The 20249-nt window shown below is 45.4% G+C and overlaps 2 protein-coding genes across 2 annotated transcripts in view; both read left to right on the top strand.

The window, feature by feature from the left end:
* The window catches only part of LOC130127808 (H-2 class II histocompatibility antigen, E-D beta chain-like), a 210535-nt gene that overhangs the window by 137882 nt on the left and 52404 nt on the right, over nucleotides 1-20249 (top strand). The gene's annotated exons all lie outside the window — the stretch shown is intronic.
* On the top strand, nucleotides 12269-19655 carry LOC130127807 (H-2 class II histocompatibility antigen, E-S beta chain-like). Its single transcript, XM_056297529.1, has 6 exons — nucleotides 12269-12361; nucleotides 12490-12762; nucleotides 18213-18426; nucleotides 18947-19014; nucleotides 19122-19235; nucleotides 19630-19655. The coding sequence occupies exons 1-6, from the start codon at nucleotides 12301-12303 to the stop codon at nucleotides 19653-19655; spliced, it is 756 nt and encodes a 251-aa protein (XP_056153504.1). The 5' UTR covers nucleotides 12269-12300.

Raw genomic sequence — 20249 nt, 5'->3', positions numbered from 1 at the left:
GAACCCGGGTCTCCCGCACCACGGGCGACCACGTTAACCAGTCCCCCAAAGGGTCCGACCCGTTAGCCAAGGGCTAGCGAGTCATTCGTGACCGTTACGATATTACAACTGGCCCGCTGAGGCTTTAGCAGGGACGTTGGTTTGAGCGCTATCAGCCATTCACCGACTGGCACGTTTTGACACGTGACTTTCATTTTGTAGTCACTCAGACCGGCGCATTTTCGTGACCCCCCCTTTTTTTTATTATTTGTTCACAATCATCCCTCCATCACCCAAACCGCTTATCCTGCTCCCAGGGTGGCGGGGATGCTGGAGCCTATCCCAGCAGTCACTGGGCAGCAGGCGGGGAGACACCCTGGACAGGCCGCCAGGACCATCACAGGGCCCATCATTTGTCCACATTACTGGAGGGGGGCTGAGGGGCCCCTGTGTCAACTTAGCTGCCGTTTAGTTGTTCCTATATGGTCCGGCCACCCCTAAGCGGGCACGTGGGGCTTTTGCTCTCACTTTGTTTGGGAAAGTGAAAAGTGGGACGGGGGGGGGGGTAATTATCTTATTGTTCTGTTTTGTTTTTTAACTTTTATTCTTCTTATCAATGTTTTACAAGGGCATTTTGGGTGTACACCGCTACTATTCAAACTCGATATGCATCCTAGTTTACCTCCGCCAGGTGGCGACACTACTTTCACTAGCTGCAATGTGCGTGGATGAGCCATGTGCTCAAACAAGCTGAAGTGTTGTCTCATTTAAAATCTCTGTCCGCTTTGGTCGGGCGTCCCTACAGACACGTGTCTGCGGGTGGGAAGCCGGATGTGGGTATGTGTCCTGCTCGCAGCACTAGCGCCTCCTCTGGTCGGTCGAGGTGCCTGTTGGGGGGGGGGGGCTGGGGAGAATAGCGGGATCCTCCCACGCGCTCCGTCCCCCTGGTGAAACTCCTCACCGTCAGGTGAAAAGAAGCGGCTGGTGACTCCACATGTATGGGAGGAGACGTGGTAGTCTGCAGCCCTCCCGGATCAGCAGAGGGGGTGGACCAGAGACCGGGACGGCTCGGAAGAGCTGGCCAGGTACAATTGGGGAGAAAAAGGGGATAAAAAAAATCTCTGTCCGCTGACGTCATACATTAACAAGAAACATATTAGACCCAGAAAAGAAAGGTTGCTCAGCGGGGCCAACCAGATCTTCCAGTCCACGTTCCCCAGTAAAGCCCGGGGAGCGGCCATTTTGATTTGCAGGACTGGGGTTCCGTTCAGACGTGTCTGTACTGTGAATGAGCCAGACGGCAGATGTGTTTTGGTAACTGCCTACATTTAGTCATGTCCCGTTACACTCCTATGGTCCGAATGTTGATGAGCCGGCCTTCTTCCGTGAGGTATCTGATTTACTGCCTGATCTCTCTGGTACACACGGGATTATAGGCGGCGATAACACTGGACACGTTTTCAGACGTCTCGCTTCCTGGAAAAAGGAGGTTATGATGGACAATGTCAAGCTGAACACAGACATCATTCATCATTTCAGATGAGCTGCATCACGTAGGAAGGTGGAGGAACATTAAAATACCTTGTATTGGATGTAACGTGTAATCACACAATGGTGCCGACACGTGGTGTTAGTTCAGCTGAGCTTAAAACGTTTTGCAGAGGATCTTCGTTGGTACTCAGCACCTGGTGCCTCTCGTCTCAGTGTCCAACAGTGGTCCACCAGCATTGATGGATTCCAGTTGTCCTGACGCCTCTTTTCCATCGTCCAATGTCCTGGTGAAACCTTTCACCATGTTCCTCACTGACTGCACCAAGTCCAGCAGGGAAGAAGTCCACGTGAGGTGCACAACAGGAATTTTCATAGACCTGTGTCACTTCATGGTCTTGTGTGCTTTAAGCATGTGGTCCAGCAGCTCAGTGGAGTTTGGTGCTCTGTAGTTGCCAAGGAAATCCCCCACAACATCCTGAAACGCCTTCCATGCTGTTTTCCCTGGCCCACTAGCAGATCTTCTACCTCCCTGTCACTGAGGACCTGTCTGACTTGTGGACCAACACAAAGCCTTCCTTCATCTTGGCAACAGGTATTCTTGGAAACATCTGTCTCAGATAGTGAAGTCCATCACCTCCTTTGTTCCCTGCTTTCACAACACGTCCCATCAGTCTGGGTTTTAGATGAGGAGGAGGCAGAAATATCTGTGTTGGGGTGACAAGTGGTTTATGCCCCACACTTTCTGCCCTGGAGTGAAATGCTTACGGAGCGGCCCGGTCTTTTTAATTTGATGTGAAGGTTTCTGTAACGTGAAGGTTTCACGAACTGGCAAGTGGGCGGTCCTTTTACTTAGGGGGCGTGTCTTGTGCCTTACGTCCCTGTCTGGCAGTCCGCAGACAGGTACTGTTGAATAAAAACGCAGACTTCTTTCACAGTAGCCAATACGACGCAGGGTAACGAAGTGGCGCTCTAGTACTGCGAGAGAATACTCGCGAACACGAGTTTTACTCAGTACCATCAAAAGGACGACAGATAGACGTCCGTCCAGACGTTGTGCTGGACGCCCAGCAGAGCTTAAAAACCCAACAGCACGTCTGCGGACTGAAGGACAGGGGCGTAACGTACAAGACGCGCCCCCAAAGTACAAGATACCCCCCCAAAATACAAGAAACGCCTACTAGCGGTTACAGCGATGCATTACATCTGACAGTGACGGTCTCAAAGCGAAACTCTGGGCTGATGGATCCCAGCGGCAGGAAGGAGGGTTTTCCCAGCAGGGTAGAACTCGGTTACTCGGGAAGGTGGTGGTCAGTAGCCAGTTTGAATTGGAAACGGCTTTCCATGTAGGGGTCCACTTCGAGGAAGACCCAGGAAGTGTGGGAGAGATTCAATCTGCCAGTTAACCTGAGAACACATCTTGGGATTCCGCAGGAGTGGGAAAACTAACTGGACAAAGACACCCGGCTCACTTTTGCTGCCCGGCTGTAATAAGGGTGAGCAGTAAAAGTACAGCTCGAACATCAGCTATGTAGTATATAATGCATAGTTAGCAATTTAACAGGCTAAGCTAACCCCTGTCCCTTCCTATGTAGCACTCTAGTCATGTATAGAAATCAGCTCAGCAGTGTACTGCACTCTGCACTGTACCAAAGCCTCTGACTCGTTAGTACACATCCATTCCTCGGGTTTGGGACAAGTGAGACACAGTCCCTGACTGGCCGGTATGCAAACCACAGCAACCACAAGGTTGATAAATCCATTTTAATGGAAAATGTAAAACCCTTTAGAACTTCAATGTACAAAGCATGTAACACTTGCACCTTAAAATCTGAAATTGAAGCAAGCCACTTTTTAAAAAAATACCTCAGTGAATGTATATATGTATATATGTACACAACATAGTTTTTCATTGTTGTATCATTTACTTCAAAAGTTCACTATGGTAACTTTTTAACCAAAGGGAAACAAGACAGGTTTCTTAAATAAATGACATTATGTTGTATAAATGCCTTAACTTTACAGTGAATACCGTTTTAATAAAATGCTGAAGTGTATAAGCCTTGTAGGTCTTCTTGTCTTTACATAATACAACTTTACACCGTCTTTACAATAGTTTGGCAGTTCATTTTCATACAAAGTATTTTATGGCATGAGGACAGTAGAGCTCAGCAACACTTCCCAAAGTTACAGGCATGAGCTGGTGTGTGTCCTCCATCACAGTAGAGCCGTATCACAACTGAACACCATGTGGCAAAAAACACAACTGTACGAGTCACATTTACATCAATGTTTTTAGCTCAGTAACATTGAAATATCAAAACTATGAAATAAATACACCAGAGGAAAAAATACTCCGTATGAAAAGAGCCAAGAACAAACACAACAGGAGGGAAACGACAACAGACCAACTACTCAGACACACGAACAAATGAGAACAGCGACGCTGTTTGCTTGCGGACTGAAAGAGCTTTCATGAAGAGTTCTGACATGTTCTGCTTTGTGTGTTAAACGTCTTGACGCATGCGCAGCAACCCAGCTTAGAAAACCACAGAAGGTTGAATCAGTCCATCTGGACGCAGCGTTTACTATAGACAGATGTTATGGACAGATGTTTGACAGATGTAATTAACAGATGTCAATGACAGATGTTGCCAGATGTTATTGCCAGATGTTATTGACAGATGTCTGACAGATGTTATCGACAGATGTTTGACAGATGTTATTGACAGATGTTATTGACATGTTATCGACAGATGTCTGACAGATGTTATCGACAGATGTTTGACAGATGTCTGACAGATGTTATCGACAGATGTCTGACAGATGTTATTGACAGATGTTTGACAGATATCTGACAGGTACTAGATGATGAAACGTATCGGTCGATAAAGGTGTCCAGAGGAACTGATTCAGCGTTTGATAGTTTCTTAAATGTTTTTCAGGATTTAATCATTGTAAAAATCACAGTTGTTCTCCTGCTGCTGCTGCCTGCTGCTGGTGATGCTGCGGTGATCAGTGTCGTGGATTTTCCTTTATTCTTTAATGGGCTCTTGCTCCAGCAACCCCTGGGGAGAATAATCATCGGACAAGCACTGGAGCAAACACAGAATCTTTATTGCATCTGCAGATGGAGAGACATAAGGCCACAGAGATGTTAGTCTGCGAGAATACGCTCTGCTTCTGATCTGGAGGTAGTGGTTTTTATAGCACAGTCCGTCGCGTCATACCCTATGTTTCCTGCATTAACTAAGGTGTCGTCTTTACAAAGCTATGCAGGAAACCATCTGAGTTAATCAGGTTCTGTGCCTGGTGAGTGTCTGTAGGTCCATTACTCTTACCTTTGCTGTCCCAGTGCCTGGGACGCAGCAAAGGGGAAGCAACCATGATGACGTGGCTATGTGACCCCATGGGGGCGCACATAAGAACAATGGGTATGTGTGTCTGCATTGAGTGAGAAGTTTCATACACACAGAGAAGTAGAAAACTACAGAGTACATACGGAGTGCATATGCAGTACATGTTGTACTCCACAATTCCCCCCTTTTGTTCGTCATTGAACACCCAGAGGTAACATAGAAATAATGGAAATCAGCACACATAACATCTATACACAGGAATAATAAACGGGCATCAGAACAACCGGAATGGAAAGGGTTAACCAGTGTTCGTCATAAAGTATCATGTAGACGGGGGAGTCACTGTCATCGGAGGAGGTGTAGGAGGACTCAGAACCGAAGTCCTTGTAAGGGGGCGGGGAAGAGGGGAAAAGCAGTGGTGGGGGGGGGGACGAAACAGGGTCCCCGTCCTGTTGGGCAAGGAGGTGATAATACATGAGTTGAGTAGCAATGAGGCCGTTTATCAAACGCCGAACTATGGGCACAATGCAGCAGGTGAGGAGTAGCAGGACACCCAGGAAAAGTGATGCTGCTATGGCTCGGCGAGTACTCATTATTTGCATCAGCATCTCCGACATGAACTGCACCGGCTCTTTACCGGCCTCACTGCCTTCAGGAATGTTCAGTACATGGAGATTGGCCCTCTGAGATCGGTTCTCGAGGTCGTTGATTCGGTCCTGCAGAGACAGGTTTTGGGTTCGGAGCATTCTGATGGTGGACTCAGCTGCAGTGAAACGTTCACAGTTGTCACTGGTTACAGACTCCACAGAGGCAAGGCGATTTCGGACTCTCAAAGCCAAACCCAAATCTGTCGTCTCCAGAGCTAGGGAGTTGGTGCTAGTCTCATCTAGACAACCAGAGGGGTCTTCATGTGTGGGAGGATTGGCTGGGCCAGGAGCAGACCGGGACACCTTGGAGACCACCCTCACACAGACACAGCTCCTACAGCCGCATTATGTGGCAGGTTGCTCTTAGTTCTGTCCAGCCGGGAGGTTGTCTTTCCGTGGAGCATACCCCGGGGCCCTGGATCCGGTACCACGGGCGTGGGGGTGTTACCCAGCCCGTCTGGAGGAGGGGGAGGAGCAGGTGGTGTCAGCTCTGGACAGGCTGCGTAACTCTGGAGGAATGTTTTCAGCGCATGGACCTTCGGTTGGACAATTCTGGAGGGAAAGACTGTCAGAGTGAAAGTGCACAACACTGAAAACACTGTCATTCTAGGATTCTGAAGATTCGTAGTCAACTTGACTCAGTGTTCTTCAGAATCTTCCGCTATGATCTAAGTTTGTATTCGTAAAACAGTTTGTTTCCTATGAAGTAAAAAAATAAAGGAAACTGTACAGAAGAAGGCTCACAACCATCCTGAATTTCAATTCCTCATTCCCACTACCCCTCTTTAAAAAACAAAAATCCTAAAACTCATACCTTAGTGCTGAAAAACAAAACAAGTTCAATTTAACACAGAGGTAAGTCAACATAAAAACAAATGAACCAATGGGTGTCTTCTAATGGAAAGAGAAACAACAACAGTTTACACAACATAACTGTGGTTTACATTGTCCCTGTTACTCTCAAGGCAACCCCCCCCCCCCAAGGCGTGAAGTGGGTAGGCAGTTGGGTCCCACCAGTTATTCTTAAAAACAAAAATCTCAGTAACAGAAAGAAAAACAGAATAGGTAAAATTAAAAATATTGCAACCGTGGCGTTGGACATAACAGAGCTCTGCTTAACAGTTCAGAAAATGAAATAGGGACACGACATCCTTCGGTTTTGGGGAATCCTAAAAGAAGTGAGGACAGGATCAATTTAAAGTGAAAAATACACCACAACAACTTTTCAATGCTCCAAAAAAAACCAAATGGGTATATCACATTTCATATGAGGTACCTCAGAAAGAAAAGAAATAGATTCCTTGAAAGGATTTGAATAGTCATTGCTTCAGGTTGGTGACTTTCTAAAGCCAGTTGTTTGTCAAACAGGAACAAAGCCGGGTTGGGTCTGATAAGGATGCTAAACGAGGTGGTCTCTGAAAACCCCCTCTCACACCCCAATTGTCAGGAAAACAAAGGTTTGGAAAAGCCAAAACAAAACCTCCCCCAGCTTTTATATCCCCATTTAAGCCACTCTCAAGGACTTGCAACTTCTAAACAACACAAAATGGCCAGACGGACAAACACCACGGAACAAACTATGAACACACACACACAGACAAGTCATGTCGAACACAAAAGCCAGTCAGTGTCCGTCAAGGCGCGGTTTGGTACCAATGGTTGCGCGTCATAGTCCTCTGTAGCTTTTTTCTTTCCCTACTTTCATACTCTTTCTCCCACATTCCCAAAATTCTTTCTTGCTCTGCCATATGCTCTAACCATGTTGTAGGAATCTGTTTCCTTTCCAAGACCTTCGCTCTTCCCTTTTCCATGGACTGTCGGACTTTCATTAGTTTATTCTTGCTCAAAGTTCCTTCAACAGGAAACCCATGACCCTGTATCCAGTCTAAAACATGTTTTACCGAGTCTTCACCATATTTCCTTATCATTATCTGATAGATAGGACCCTCCATATCTATCGGGGGCAGTTTACTGCCCTTGTTTCCCTGTTTTTTCTCTTCTGGGTTCACTTGATCCTACCAGGTGACCACTTCTATTAGTGCGAGACCGAGGGTGAACAGCCGCCTAATTGTCAGTGCACGACCTCATCTGGTTTCAATAGTCCGCGTTTTAAATGATAATTTCCTCCTTTAAAGAATCCTGCTTACCCGTGTGATGAATCTCCCCAGGTTTTGCTGAGGGGTCTCAGCGACACCGGCCAAACGGACCACCCGCCTCTCCCTTTCTTCTCCTCAAACCTGCTGAGGTTATTGGGAGATGGGTGACTGTGTCCTCGTCCCGAGATGACCGGTCAGCCGGTTGTCCGTCTGGCGGGCGACGTGAGATCCCACTTCTGACACCAAATTTGTTGTGGATTTTCCTTTATCCTTAAATGGGCTCTTGCCCCAGCAACCTCTGGGGAGAACAATCACCCCACAAACATTGGAGCAAACAGAGAATCTTTATTGCATCTGCAGATGGAGAGACATAAGGCCACACAGAGGTTCGTCTGTGAGGATATGCTCTGCCCTGAGCTGGAGGTAGTGGTTTTTATAGCACAGTCCGTCGCGTCATACCCTATGTTTCCTGCACTAACCAAGGTGTAGTCTGACAAAGCTATGCAGGAAAACATCTGAGTTAATCAGGTTCTGTGCCTGGTGAGTGTCTGTAGGTCCATTACTCTTACCTTTGCTGTCCCAGTGTCTGGGACGCGGCAAAGGGGAAGCAATCATGATGACGTGGCTATGTGACCCCATGGGGGCGCACATAAGAACAATGGGTATGTGTGTCTGCATTGAGTGGGAAGTTTCATACACACAGAGAAGTAGAAAACTACAGAGTACATACGGAGGGCATATGCAGTACATGCTGTACTCCACAACCACCTTGCAGTCTCCAACCCCTTTCAGATCTCGCCTCCTACATCAGATATAGTCCACCTGTGTGCACTTTCCTCCACTCTTGTACGTCACCCTGTGCTCCTCCCTCTTCCTGAAATATGTATTCACCACAGCCACTTCCATCCTTTTCACAAAATCCACCTCCATCTGTCCTTCCACATTCCTCTCCTTGACACCATACCTACCCATCACCTCCTCATCACCTCTGTTCCCTTCACCAACATGCCCTCTGAAGTCTGCTCCAATCACCACTCCCTCCTCCTTGGGTACCCTCTCCACCACGTCATCCAACTCCCTCCAGAATTCTTCCTTCTCTTCCGTCTCACACCCAACTAGCAGGGCTTATGTGCTGATAACATTCATGTTGGTGACGTATGACGTATGACGTAGAAATGCTGTGCAGGATATAGGGATCCCACACGGCTCCTGTATCAGGTACTGATACCTGCTCACACCGCTGCACGAGGCCCGAGTCCACAACTCACTTCTTAATGTCTGTGGTCCTCGACAATCTGCAGGCTCGCGTCCAGCAGCTCCTCGGATCAGATGCAAAGTCCGCTGATCCAGCATCGTCTGGTGCTGGTAGGCACGAGGAGTCACGGGTCACTTATTCAGATAAAGTTTGAATTTACCCACCTGACACGTCATGTGTCATGCCATGCTGCTCCACCCACCTCTTGTTGCTCCATCCTACATCTGTTCATTGTGTTATTCTAACAACACCACACCTCACACGCCATGTGTCATGTCATGCTGCTCCACCCACCTCCTGTTGCTCCATCCTACATGTGTTCATTGTGTTATATTAAACTTACTTAGTGGTGCACACATCTTCATATCTTCTCTCCACGTGCTCCATAGATGAATCCTCTGATGTTACACAATGAAGTGTTGCTGCTGTGCTCACCAGTTGTTTAGTGAACACACACATTCCACACAACAGGTCAACTAAACACAACTTCACTCACATCATGCCCACGTAACACACTGAACATAACAAACTCACCACACCAAACTGACCCAACAACCTGAACACAAGGGGGCGCACATGTACTGGCTGGTCTCACCATTCTGACACACAAGGGCAACACACAAACAACACTTTACCAACTAAACTACAAATAACACAACACAGCACAATTCTTCAACAAGTTAACATTTAGATAGTAACCAAGGCAACACAACCACAACACAACCTTCTAAACACACACACAACACATCTACATTAAGAATACCCCCCCATGACATGGAGGGTAGTTGGTAGAGTCCAGCGGGCAGCCCTGTATTTAACAGCTGCTCTGTGGAGCGCCCTCTGCTGTTCAGCCTGACAAGAAGTCCTGCAGCAGCGACGCCCCAGCACTGCTACCTCAACACACAACATTAACACAACACGAACCACATATGTGGCCCCGAGAGCTGCCATCACACACACACAAACACACACACACACATAGTATATACACACACACACACACACACATATATATATACACACACACAGACACACACACACGTATATACACACACACACACACATAGTATACACGCACACACACACACACATATATATATATATATATATATATATATATATATATATATATATATATATATATAAAGACACACACACACATATATACACACACACACACACACACACACACACACACACACACACACACACACACACACACACACACATATATATATACACTCACTGGCCACTTTATTAGGTACACCTTGCTAGTACCGGGTTGGACCCCCTTTTGCCTTCAGAACTGCCTTAATCCTTCGTGGCATAGATTCAACAAGGTACTGGAAAATTCCTCAGAGAGTTTGGTCCATATTGACATGATAGCATCACGCAGTTGCTGCAGATTTGTCGGCTGCACATCCATGATGCGAATCTCCCGGTCCACCACATCCCAAAGGTGCTCTATTGGATTGAGATCTGGTGACTGTGGAGGCCATTTTAGTACAGTGAACTCATTGTCATGTTCAAGAAACCAGTCTGAGATGATTCGAGCTTTATGACATGGCGCGTTATCCTGCTGGAAGTAGCCATCAGAAGATGGGAACACTGTGGTCATAAAGGGATGGACATGGTCAGCAACAATACTCAGGTAGGCTGTGGCGTTGACACGATGCTCGATTGGTACTAAGGGGCCCAAAGTGTGCCAAGAAAATATCCCCCACACCATTACACCACCACCACCAGCCAGAACGGTTGATACAAGGCAGGATGGATCCATGCTTTCATGTTGTTGACGCCAAATTCTGACCCTACCATCCGAATGTCGCAGCAGAAGTCGAGTCTCATCAGACCAAGTAACGTTTTTCCAATCTTCTATTGTCCAATTTTGGTGAGCCTGTGCGAATTGTAGCCTCAGTTTCCTGTTCTTAGCTGACAGGAGTGGCACCCGGTGTGGTCTTCTGCTGCTGTAGCCCATATGCCTCAAGGTTCGACGTGTTGTGCGTTCAGAGATGCTCTTCTGCATACCTCGGTTGTAATGAGTGGTTATTTGAGTTACTGTTGCCTTTCTGTCAGCTCGAACCAGTCTGGCCATTCTCCTCTGACCTCTGGCATCAACAAGGCATTTTCGCCCACAGAACTGCCGCTCACTGGATATTTTCTCTTTTTCGGACCATTCTCTGTAAACCCTAGAGATGGTTGTGCGTGAAAATCCCAGTAGATCAGCAGTTTCTGAAATACTCAGACCAGCCCGTCTGGCACCAACAACCATGCCACGTTCAAAGTCACTTAAATCCCCTTTCTTCCCCATTCTGATGCTCGGTTTGAACTGCAGCAGATCGTCTTGACCATGTCTACATGCCTAAATGCATTGAGTTGCTGCCATGTGATTGGCTGATTAGAAATTTGCGTTAACGAGCAGTTGGACAGGTGTGCCTAATAAAGTGGCCGGTGAGTGTATGTGGTCGCTGCTTCTGCTCCTACATACTGGGCTTATAAACGGACGTGGTTCTGGTTTCATATCATCTAGTCTCAGTACCCCCCGCCAGTACCCCTCTTCCATAAAGTGTTATTTACCAGTCTGTCCACGGAGGGGCGCCATTTGGGATTGGTTGGATGACGCATGTCTCCAGTGAGAGTAGGCTATAGCAGCCTGATGGGAGATGGCCGACACTGATGTTTCTGTCCACCCTTGTCAAATGTGTAGGCTACTCCTTCATATCAGGGAGCAGATAGAGAGGAGGAGGAGGAGGAGGAGGAGGAGGAGGAGGCGGAGGAGGCTCATGTGTGTGTTCTTTGATGCTAATAGCCTCGTTATAAAAGTGGGGAGACGTTGATCTAAAGACAGAATGATATCGCCAACGTCTGTTCTTTCATTTAGCACAACTTGTGGTTCCTCACATGGCCTCACTTCATGACTCATTAGGCTGAAGGCTGCTGCTGATTTACATATGCAAATATCCTAACAAGAGGAGTTGCACCTTCCTTCCATCCACATTAACCATCCAAGCGGGGGGGGGGGCACACTACCCCGTTAATGTGCAGACCACCCGGTTTTTTACATTACCAGTAACATATATATATATATGTGTGTGTGTGTGTGTGTTCTTGTACATGTTGAGTGTGTATCGTGTACATGGTGAGGGTGTATTGTCTACATGTTGAGTGTCCTGCAGCTAGGGGGCGCTATACTAACAACACATGTCCTCTTGTCGTTCTGTCACCGGCCAAAGCTTCTCAGTCCCCGAACAGGCTCGAACCTGTGAGTTTCTGTCCCTTTCCATCATTAGACTCTACCCTCTACCTGGTAACAGATGACGTGGCAGGCCTCTGTTTTTTCTATTGGCTGATGTTGGGAGAGCTAGCCAGCCCAGTGAGGTGATTGGGTGGTGGACTGGTTTATGTCCAGGGGGCAGTCCACACCAGTCAGTCTGTAAAGGAGGACAGTTTATTGTGTTCATCAGCAAGACAGACACATGGCTTCATGCTGCCTTGTTGTGTGTTGCTCCCTCCTGGTCGTGGGTTTCTATGGAGCAGGTGAGATAAAATATGTAAATCAGTCTCTGTTGGATGGACTCTGCTGTGTTGTTAGAAAAGAGGTTTTAATTATTGTCTTTAAAACAATTCAACTAAGTAACTTGAACCTGTTTCTCTTTCTGTTCCAGATGCGTTTTTGCATTATGGCCTGGAGACATGTGTGTTCACCTCCTCTGAGCTTCCTGACATAGAGTACATATACTTTAAGTATTTCAATAAGATAGAAGTTGTCAGGTTTAACAGCACTGTGGGGATGTTTGTTGGATATGATGAGTTTGGTATCCATAACGCAGAGCTCTGGAACAACGATCCTGCAGATCTGGCAGAGATGAGAGCTCGGAAAGAGAGATACTGCAAACATGACATAGAGACAGAGTACCGAAAAACACTGGATAAGACAGGTGAGCTGCTCTGCTATGATGACTATTACTACTACTGTTACTACTACTATTAGTAGTACTATTATTATGACTATTACTACTACTGTTACTAGTACTATTAGCAGTACTATTAGTATGACTATTACTACTACTGTTACTAGTACTATTAGTAGTACTATTATTATGACTATTACTACTACTGTTACTACTACTATTAGTAGTACTATTATTATGACTATTACTACTACTGTTACTAGTACTATTAGTAGTACTATTATTATGACTATTACTACTACTGTTACTAGTACTATTAGTAGTACTATTATTATGACTATTACTACTACTGTTACTACTACTATTAGTAGCACTATTATTATGACTATTACCACTACTGTTACTAGTACTATTAGTAGTACTATTATTATGACTATTACTACTACTGTTACTACTACTATTAGTAGTACTATTATTATGACTATTACTACTACTGTTACTAGTACTATTAGTAGTACTATTATTATGACTATTACTACTAATGTTACTAGTACTATTAGTAGTACTATTATTATGACTATTACTACTACTGTTACTAGTACTATTAGTAGTACTATTATTATGACTATTACTACTACTGTAACTAGTACTATTAGTAGTGCACGTATGTGTGTGTGTCTGTGTGTACGCGTGCGTGTGCAATTGTTCGCGCGCGTTTGTGAGTTGTGCGCGCACGCGCGTCGGTGAGTTGTGTGCATCCGTGTGTGTCCGTGTGTGTCCGCGCTTGTATGTAAGTGCGCGCGCGTGTGTATCAGTGTGTGTGCGCGCGTATGTAAGTGTGCGCGCGTGTTCGTGAGTTGTGTGTGCGCGCGTTTCTGAGTTGTCTGTCGTGTGCGCGCGTGTCTGCACGCGCGCGCGCGTCCGTGTGTGTGTTTGTGTGTGAGTGTGTGTGTTTGTCACCGTGTGTGCGTGTGTGTGTGTTTGTGTTTGTATATGTGTGTGTGTGTGTGTGTGTTTGTGTGTTGTGTGTGTGTCTGTGTGTGTTTGTGTGTGTTTGTTTGTGTATCTGTATGTGTGTGTGTGTATGTGTGTGTGTGTGTGTGTGTGTGTATTATTGAACAATAGAACATGGTACATAAAACAGGTGTGTAGTATTACGGACACACATCAGGTTCAGTATCATTACACAACTACGTCAGAAGAACCCAATCAGGGTGTGAGACAGTCCCCGACATAAAGCAGCGCTGCCAGCAGGTATTAACGGGCTCCAAGCCCCCATGTATGTAAGTCGGGTCTGGCTGTCTGTAGGAGCCTCGCTAGTTGAGCTGTTTGCTTATTAGACGGATGCAAGTCTCAGTCTTAAACAGCGACGGTGGTCGTAAAGCTGTCCGTCAAGATGGTGTATGAGGATGGTTGTGAACACAGCGCACAACTATTGATCATCTATGACGTCAACAAAGGATTATTGATGAACCCGGAACAGGTTATTAACATCGTGTGGGTTGGGGCTGGAAGAAAAACAACATATGTGTCTAAAAGAATATAATGACATGTAGGGATGAGGTGGGGAAATGAGTAGTATTAGGCTGTACATACTTGTCAACAATGTTGAGTGTTAAGTACTGAGTAATAACAGTGGAAGAGCGTGTAGTATCTGTTTTAGGAGAAGTACAATTCTAGTGTTCCCTCCCATGGACGAGGCAAGTGTGGGGCTGACAGGAGCGAAGAGGTTGTCTTCCACTAACTTCAGAGGGTTTCTTGGCAGCCTTGCAGTGAGTTATTCAGTAAAGTGGGAGAAATGCAGCCTGCTGGAAACCTTGTTCTGAGCTTCAGGGAACTGATTTGTGTTTTAATTAAACCTGCTGAAGTGGGAGTAGGAGGATATAATGAAGCATGAGTATGCTGCATCTGAGTTCAGCATCTATGCAGTGAATGCGTGAAGGCGTCATCAGGAAACTGAGATTAGTTCTTAACAGACGCAGCTAATGGCGGTGTCTGAGCCAGAGATGTGGAAGCAGAGGCTTATCTTACAGCTGCTATGGGTCATTCTGTGACTTGTTTGCTGATTCTGAAAGAAATGTGTAGTTATACTCCTGTAGTGCGTTGTGTAGCCGTGTCAAAGGGCAGTAGAGTGGACTTGGGGTGATAATGGTTTGCATTATAAAATGTCCTTTACTGAAGGGTGCTCACAAGAGTACATATAGCTGCTAGCTGCAAAGCTTCAGTTTGATCACACTGACAGGCTACAAGTAGTTTGGATATATAATGTTAGCGCATTTCATGATTTTGCAGCATAGCGCCACCTAGTGGCCAATTAACAGTAAATAATGCACAGAACCTCGGGGCGTCATGACTTATTGGTGGACCAAGTTTCGTGTTAATCGGAGTTGCTGTGAACAAGATCCGCCACCTTGAACCAATAGCATAGCTGCTGCTAAAGAGCTGCATGTTGTCCCTTATACTTTAAACGCTTATAACACAAAAACCGTCGCTGATAAACATCTGAACACATTCACACGTCATGCTGGTAGTGTCACGTGTCCTGTCAAATATTTTGGAATAGTTTGATCAAATATGTGTGAAAATAAAAAATATTAGGTATATTGTACACTGTACAGGCATATAGTGTACATTGCTGTGGATGCATGTTTTGACCGATTAGAATGACCTTTGACCCCCTTGATATGTTCATTCTCTAGAATGTCTGTGGCGATGTTGGTAGCAATTGAATGAATCTGTGCAGAAATATTTATGTTTTATGATTTTTCATATTTTGAAAAATATAGAGTGACGGACTTCTGAATTGACCCTATGTTGCAGAGCAGCAAAGTGTTGGCATCACTTACTGGATCTGCTCACAACATCTCAGCTCTGTAGGATGTGCAGGGGATCTGGGGGACATTTTGGGGCATTTTTGAAGTTTCGCAGGTGAAATTTAAATTTGTGTCATAAGCCACGCCCACTTTTTTCAATTATGACCAAATTGCATGTATCAACTCCAGTATGATCCTAGACTTTGCACCCCAAATTTCATCCAAATCCATCGTGCCAATTATGAGATAAAACTTCTCCAATTTATAGCGCCGGCTACTGGATAAATAAAACGCACTTCATGGGTTAGGATCTTTTGGCAATAGGTGACATACATCTAAAATTTCAAGTTGATATGTCAATGCATTGATGAGTTACGGTACCGTCATGGAAAATCACCGTTTTCCAGTCAAGGTTCATTGATCTGTCGAATCAAAACCGAGCAACGGATCAAAATTCTTTCGATAACTTTTTGCCTTGAGTGACTGTAGATGATGTGTGCCACGTTTTGTGTAAATCGATCGCACGGCCTAGGAGGAGATCGAACAAGTAGTTTTGGCTATTTTCACAAATTTGCGAAATGAAATTATAGCAGAAATGGGCGTGGCCTATACCACGTGATTCAGCTATGCTCAGTGAATGTGCGCATGTAATGCTTTTGCATGTCCGATGTACGGTTTGGGAGTTACACGCCAAAACGCGTTGACCTTCAAAATAGCGCCACCAACTGGTTGACATGTGTCCTGTTTTGCATCTGGGGTAAGTGCGAAGTTCTGTACCAGGCCTCCAAAGGGTTTTGTAGAATATGTTACGGTGTAGGCTGCAGTACCACTTTTACCAACGGAAAAATAAAAATAAAAATCTGAGCAGAAACAATAGGGGTCCCCAGCCCCTGGGGCTTGGACCCCTAATAAATGGTAACAACATAACACAAACAAAGAACAGACACACAACAAAACAGAAGGGGAGTACACGTGTACACATGTAAAGTAACAGACGGCTGTCAGGACACAAGTGTGGTAGTAGGTCAGCAGCTCGTTACTTGTGTTGTTGTTTCAAGGCTGAGAGGTTTAAGGAAAGACTCACTTCTTGGAGGCAAGCAGGGATCTTAGGTAGTGATTTACACAACTCCTGTTTGTGAGTACACATGTTGCATCTACAGTAACACAATTAATCAGATGTTGAAGAGCACATCTTCTGGATGAAGACAGCACCAGATCACGTGTCTCATGTTAAAGGAGGGACAGAGTCACGAGACTCCACACCAGTCCAACACTTATGGGACATTTCACCATCACACAACAAGTGTGAGCGTGTTTGTGTGTTGTGTAATCAGAATCAACGGAATCTAGAACTTCCAGACCTCCTTCTGCTTCACTGCTGGACAGGACACATGTTTTAAGCTGGTGTGGTTTATTCTTCCAAATGACATTTAAGAAAGTTCTATTTGCTTCTGTGGCGGTAGAACCATAAACCAATAGAGACACAGATGGACCCACAAAGCGAGACAGGCCCTCTGCTTTGGAGAGGAGAACTCCTCCTAAAATAGAGAAACCCCTTCCAAGACCAATCCTGAAGACAGACTTGGTCTTTTTAATCTGTTGGAGAAATGGAGATGTTGTCTAGCTGTAAGATGTGTAGTTGTATATATTCCCAAATACTTAACGGACTCTTTTACCAGATGTTTCCAACTACACAATCGCTACAATCACGCACAGACAACATTCCACATGTGCACACATTTAGTCGCAGGTCCGAGGCCCTGGAACACTGGTTACCTGAGGTAACAGAGTTCCTCACGTGCTTCTTGTCCTTCAAAACAAAGTGGTGTCGTCTGCCAGTTGTGAGATTTTTAACTCTCCACCAAAACCCGACATTCCTTCCAAACGTCCATCATTCACGATATTAACTGATAAGAATTCAGCCCCTCAAATAAATAAGGGAGGAGGAACAGGGCAGCCTTGGCGGAGCCCTCTGTTCATCTGGACTCTTTTACAGCTGTTAAAGTTCATCATAACAGAACTATTCATATCTTTGTAAAACATATTGACAATGCCAACAAAGTTATTCCCAAAGCCCAACGCCTCGACGGACTGTAACAGAACCGTGAGTTCAATCGCGTCAAAGGCCTCATAGAAGTCTAGGAACAAAATAAGTGCTTCAGGATTTACTGCATCTGCATCATCCAGCAGATCTAGCATGAGTCTCATGTTACAGTAACGTGCCGGGTTTTCATGAGTCCTGTTTGAGGTCCGGTTATAACAGAGTCTAGTCCTCAATGCGGAGGGCTGGACTGAGGCGACTCACCGCAGAAGAGCCGTTTAACATGCTTTATTCCAGCTCTGCTATTCACTGCCGTAAATCAGTTTATGGTAACTCCTCTGGGGGCCGCTGTCGTAATAATGTAAACTAACCTACGACACATCAGTACAACCGCCAAGGTTGGACTACCCCGGGATTCCAACCCACGACCTCTCTGCTGTGAGGCGACCTTGCTGACCACTGCGCCACCATGTGGCCCCAAACATTATATACTCTCGGGATTAGCAACTCTACACATTTGACATTGATTCAAAAAGTTAATTTCAAGTCCTGATGATGATGATGATGATGATGATGATGATCATGATCATGATGATGATGATAACAAAATAATTCTTTACCAGCTGAGCCCAGTGTGAGACTGACTTCAGTGACGCCCCCTAGTGGCCGACATCCGGCCATGCTGATGTGCAGTGTGTACAATTTCTACCCCAAATACATCAGTGTCACCTGGCTGAGAGACGGACAGCCGGTGACCTCTGACGTCACTTCCACCGATGAGCTGGCAAATGGTGATTGGTACTACCAGATCCACTCCCCCCTGGAGTACACGCCCAGGTCAGAACACTTAGACTCAGTACCGAATGGACCGGTCCAAATACATACAAAATACTTTAACACTACACACTCACATTTACACACACACACACACACACACACACACACACACACACACACACACACACACACACACACACACATAATGACCGGACAACAAAGAACAAAGTGATGGTTTAAGGTGGAACGTGTCTCCTCAGGGTCTGCTCTGTAGACACCAGCTGTATGTTTAAGGTGGAACGTGTCTCCTCTGTGTCTGCTCTGTAGACACCAGCTGTATATTTAAGGTGGGATGCGTGGCTCTTTACAGGGGAGATCCCAGATGGACGACTGAGTATTTATTGTGTATTAATACCGTGTTTTAAACTGGGCTGATGTTTAGTATCAGACTCGACTAGTTTCTGTGCAGACAGACAGGAAAGTACAGACTTACCTCATCCAATCACATCACGTCTTATTTATTGTTGATATGTTGTTTATTTCCTGTGTGTTTTCTTCTTCTTCACTTATTTCATCTCAGGTCTGGAGAGCAGATCACCTGCATGGTGGAACACGCCAGTTTCCCCTCTCCTAAGAAAGTGGACTGGAGTGAGTATCTATGTGTGTCTCTGTCCATGGATAGGTGATGAAGACATAGAGAGACAGGTCAACATGCAGATGTGTCTATAGATAGAGACATGTGTCTGTCTCTCCAGATCCCTCCATGTCACAATCAGACAGAAACAAGATCGCCATCGGAGCGTCAGGTCTGCTTCTGGGTTTGATTTTGTCTTTGGCAGGTCTGATCTACTACAAGAGGAAGGCCAGAGGTCAGTAACACTAGATCAGTCCAGACCAGGTTTACACTGGTTCACATCAGTCCACATATACACACTACACTATAATACCACTACATATACACACTACACTATAATACCACTACACTATAATATCACTACATATACACAGTACACTACATCACTACATTATAATACAAACATATATAAACAGTACACTCTATATCACTACACTATATCAGTACATATAGACCATACACTATACATATCAGTACTTATAGACAGTACACTGTACACATTAGTACTTATAGATAGTTGAAGAAACAATAGTTAAGTTGGGTGTCATCAGTACTTGAAGTGGGCCAGACTTGTTTGGTTGTATTTCAGTCTCTTCACCACTTTTCTTATCGTTGGTCTTTTTTAACAGGGCGTGTTCTGGTTCCAACCAGCTGAAGCAGGAAGTGACGCTTCTTCCTCGTTGGTTGGTTTGGTGGCAGTCCAGTGTGTGTCGCTTTCACCTGAAGGTTTTCTCCCAGGTTGTCAGTGCTGCCCCCTGCTGGATATCATTGCCTCCTGCTCGTATTCTTACTAATGCTCTACAGATTCTGATGTCATAGACATATAAAGAGTAGACGCCGCATCGACCGCTGCTGCCTATTGGCGCTGACGAGCCGTGGGGCCGCCATCTTGGACCGGTCACCCGCTCCACTCAGTGTAATGTGTTTGGCAGGCGCAATGAACTGTCAGCGCAGTTAATCAATCATAACTCGCTGAATATCAAACTGATTTCCACGCCTTTTTGTTGCTGAAAACGTCATACATGTAGCTGATACAGGACACATGGTTTGACGTATTTTAATGTTTATAGTTGGCTTGACAGTAATAGAATATTCAGATATATGATATATGTGATGTATGATAGGTAGCTACCGTATTGTTCTGAATAGAAGACGGGGTTTTTACCCTGGAAATACGTATGAAAAAGGGGGGGTCGTCTTACATTCGAGGTCTAGACTTTTGAATGTCAATATACATTCTCACTCAGTC

The sequence above is a fragment of the Lampris incognitus genome, chromosome 17, assembly GCF_029633865.1.
Source record: "Lampris incognitus isolate fLamInc1 chromosome 17, fLamInc1.hap2, whole genome shotgun sequence".
Classification (NCBI taxonomy): Eukaryota; Metazoa; Chordata; class Actinopteri; order Lampriformes; family Lampridae; genus Lampris; species Lampris incognitus.
This window is presented reverse-complemented; position numbering and strand designations above follow the sequence as displayed.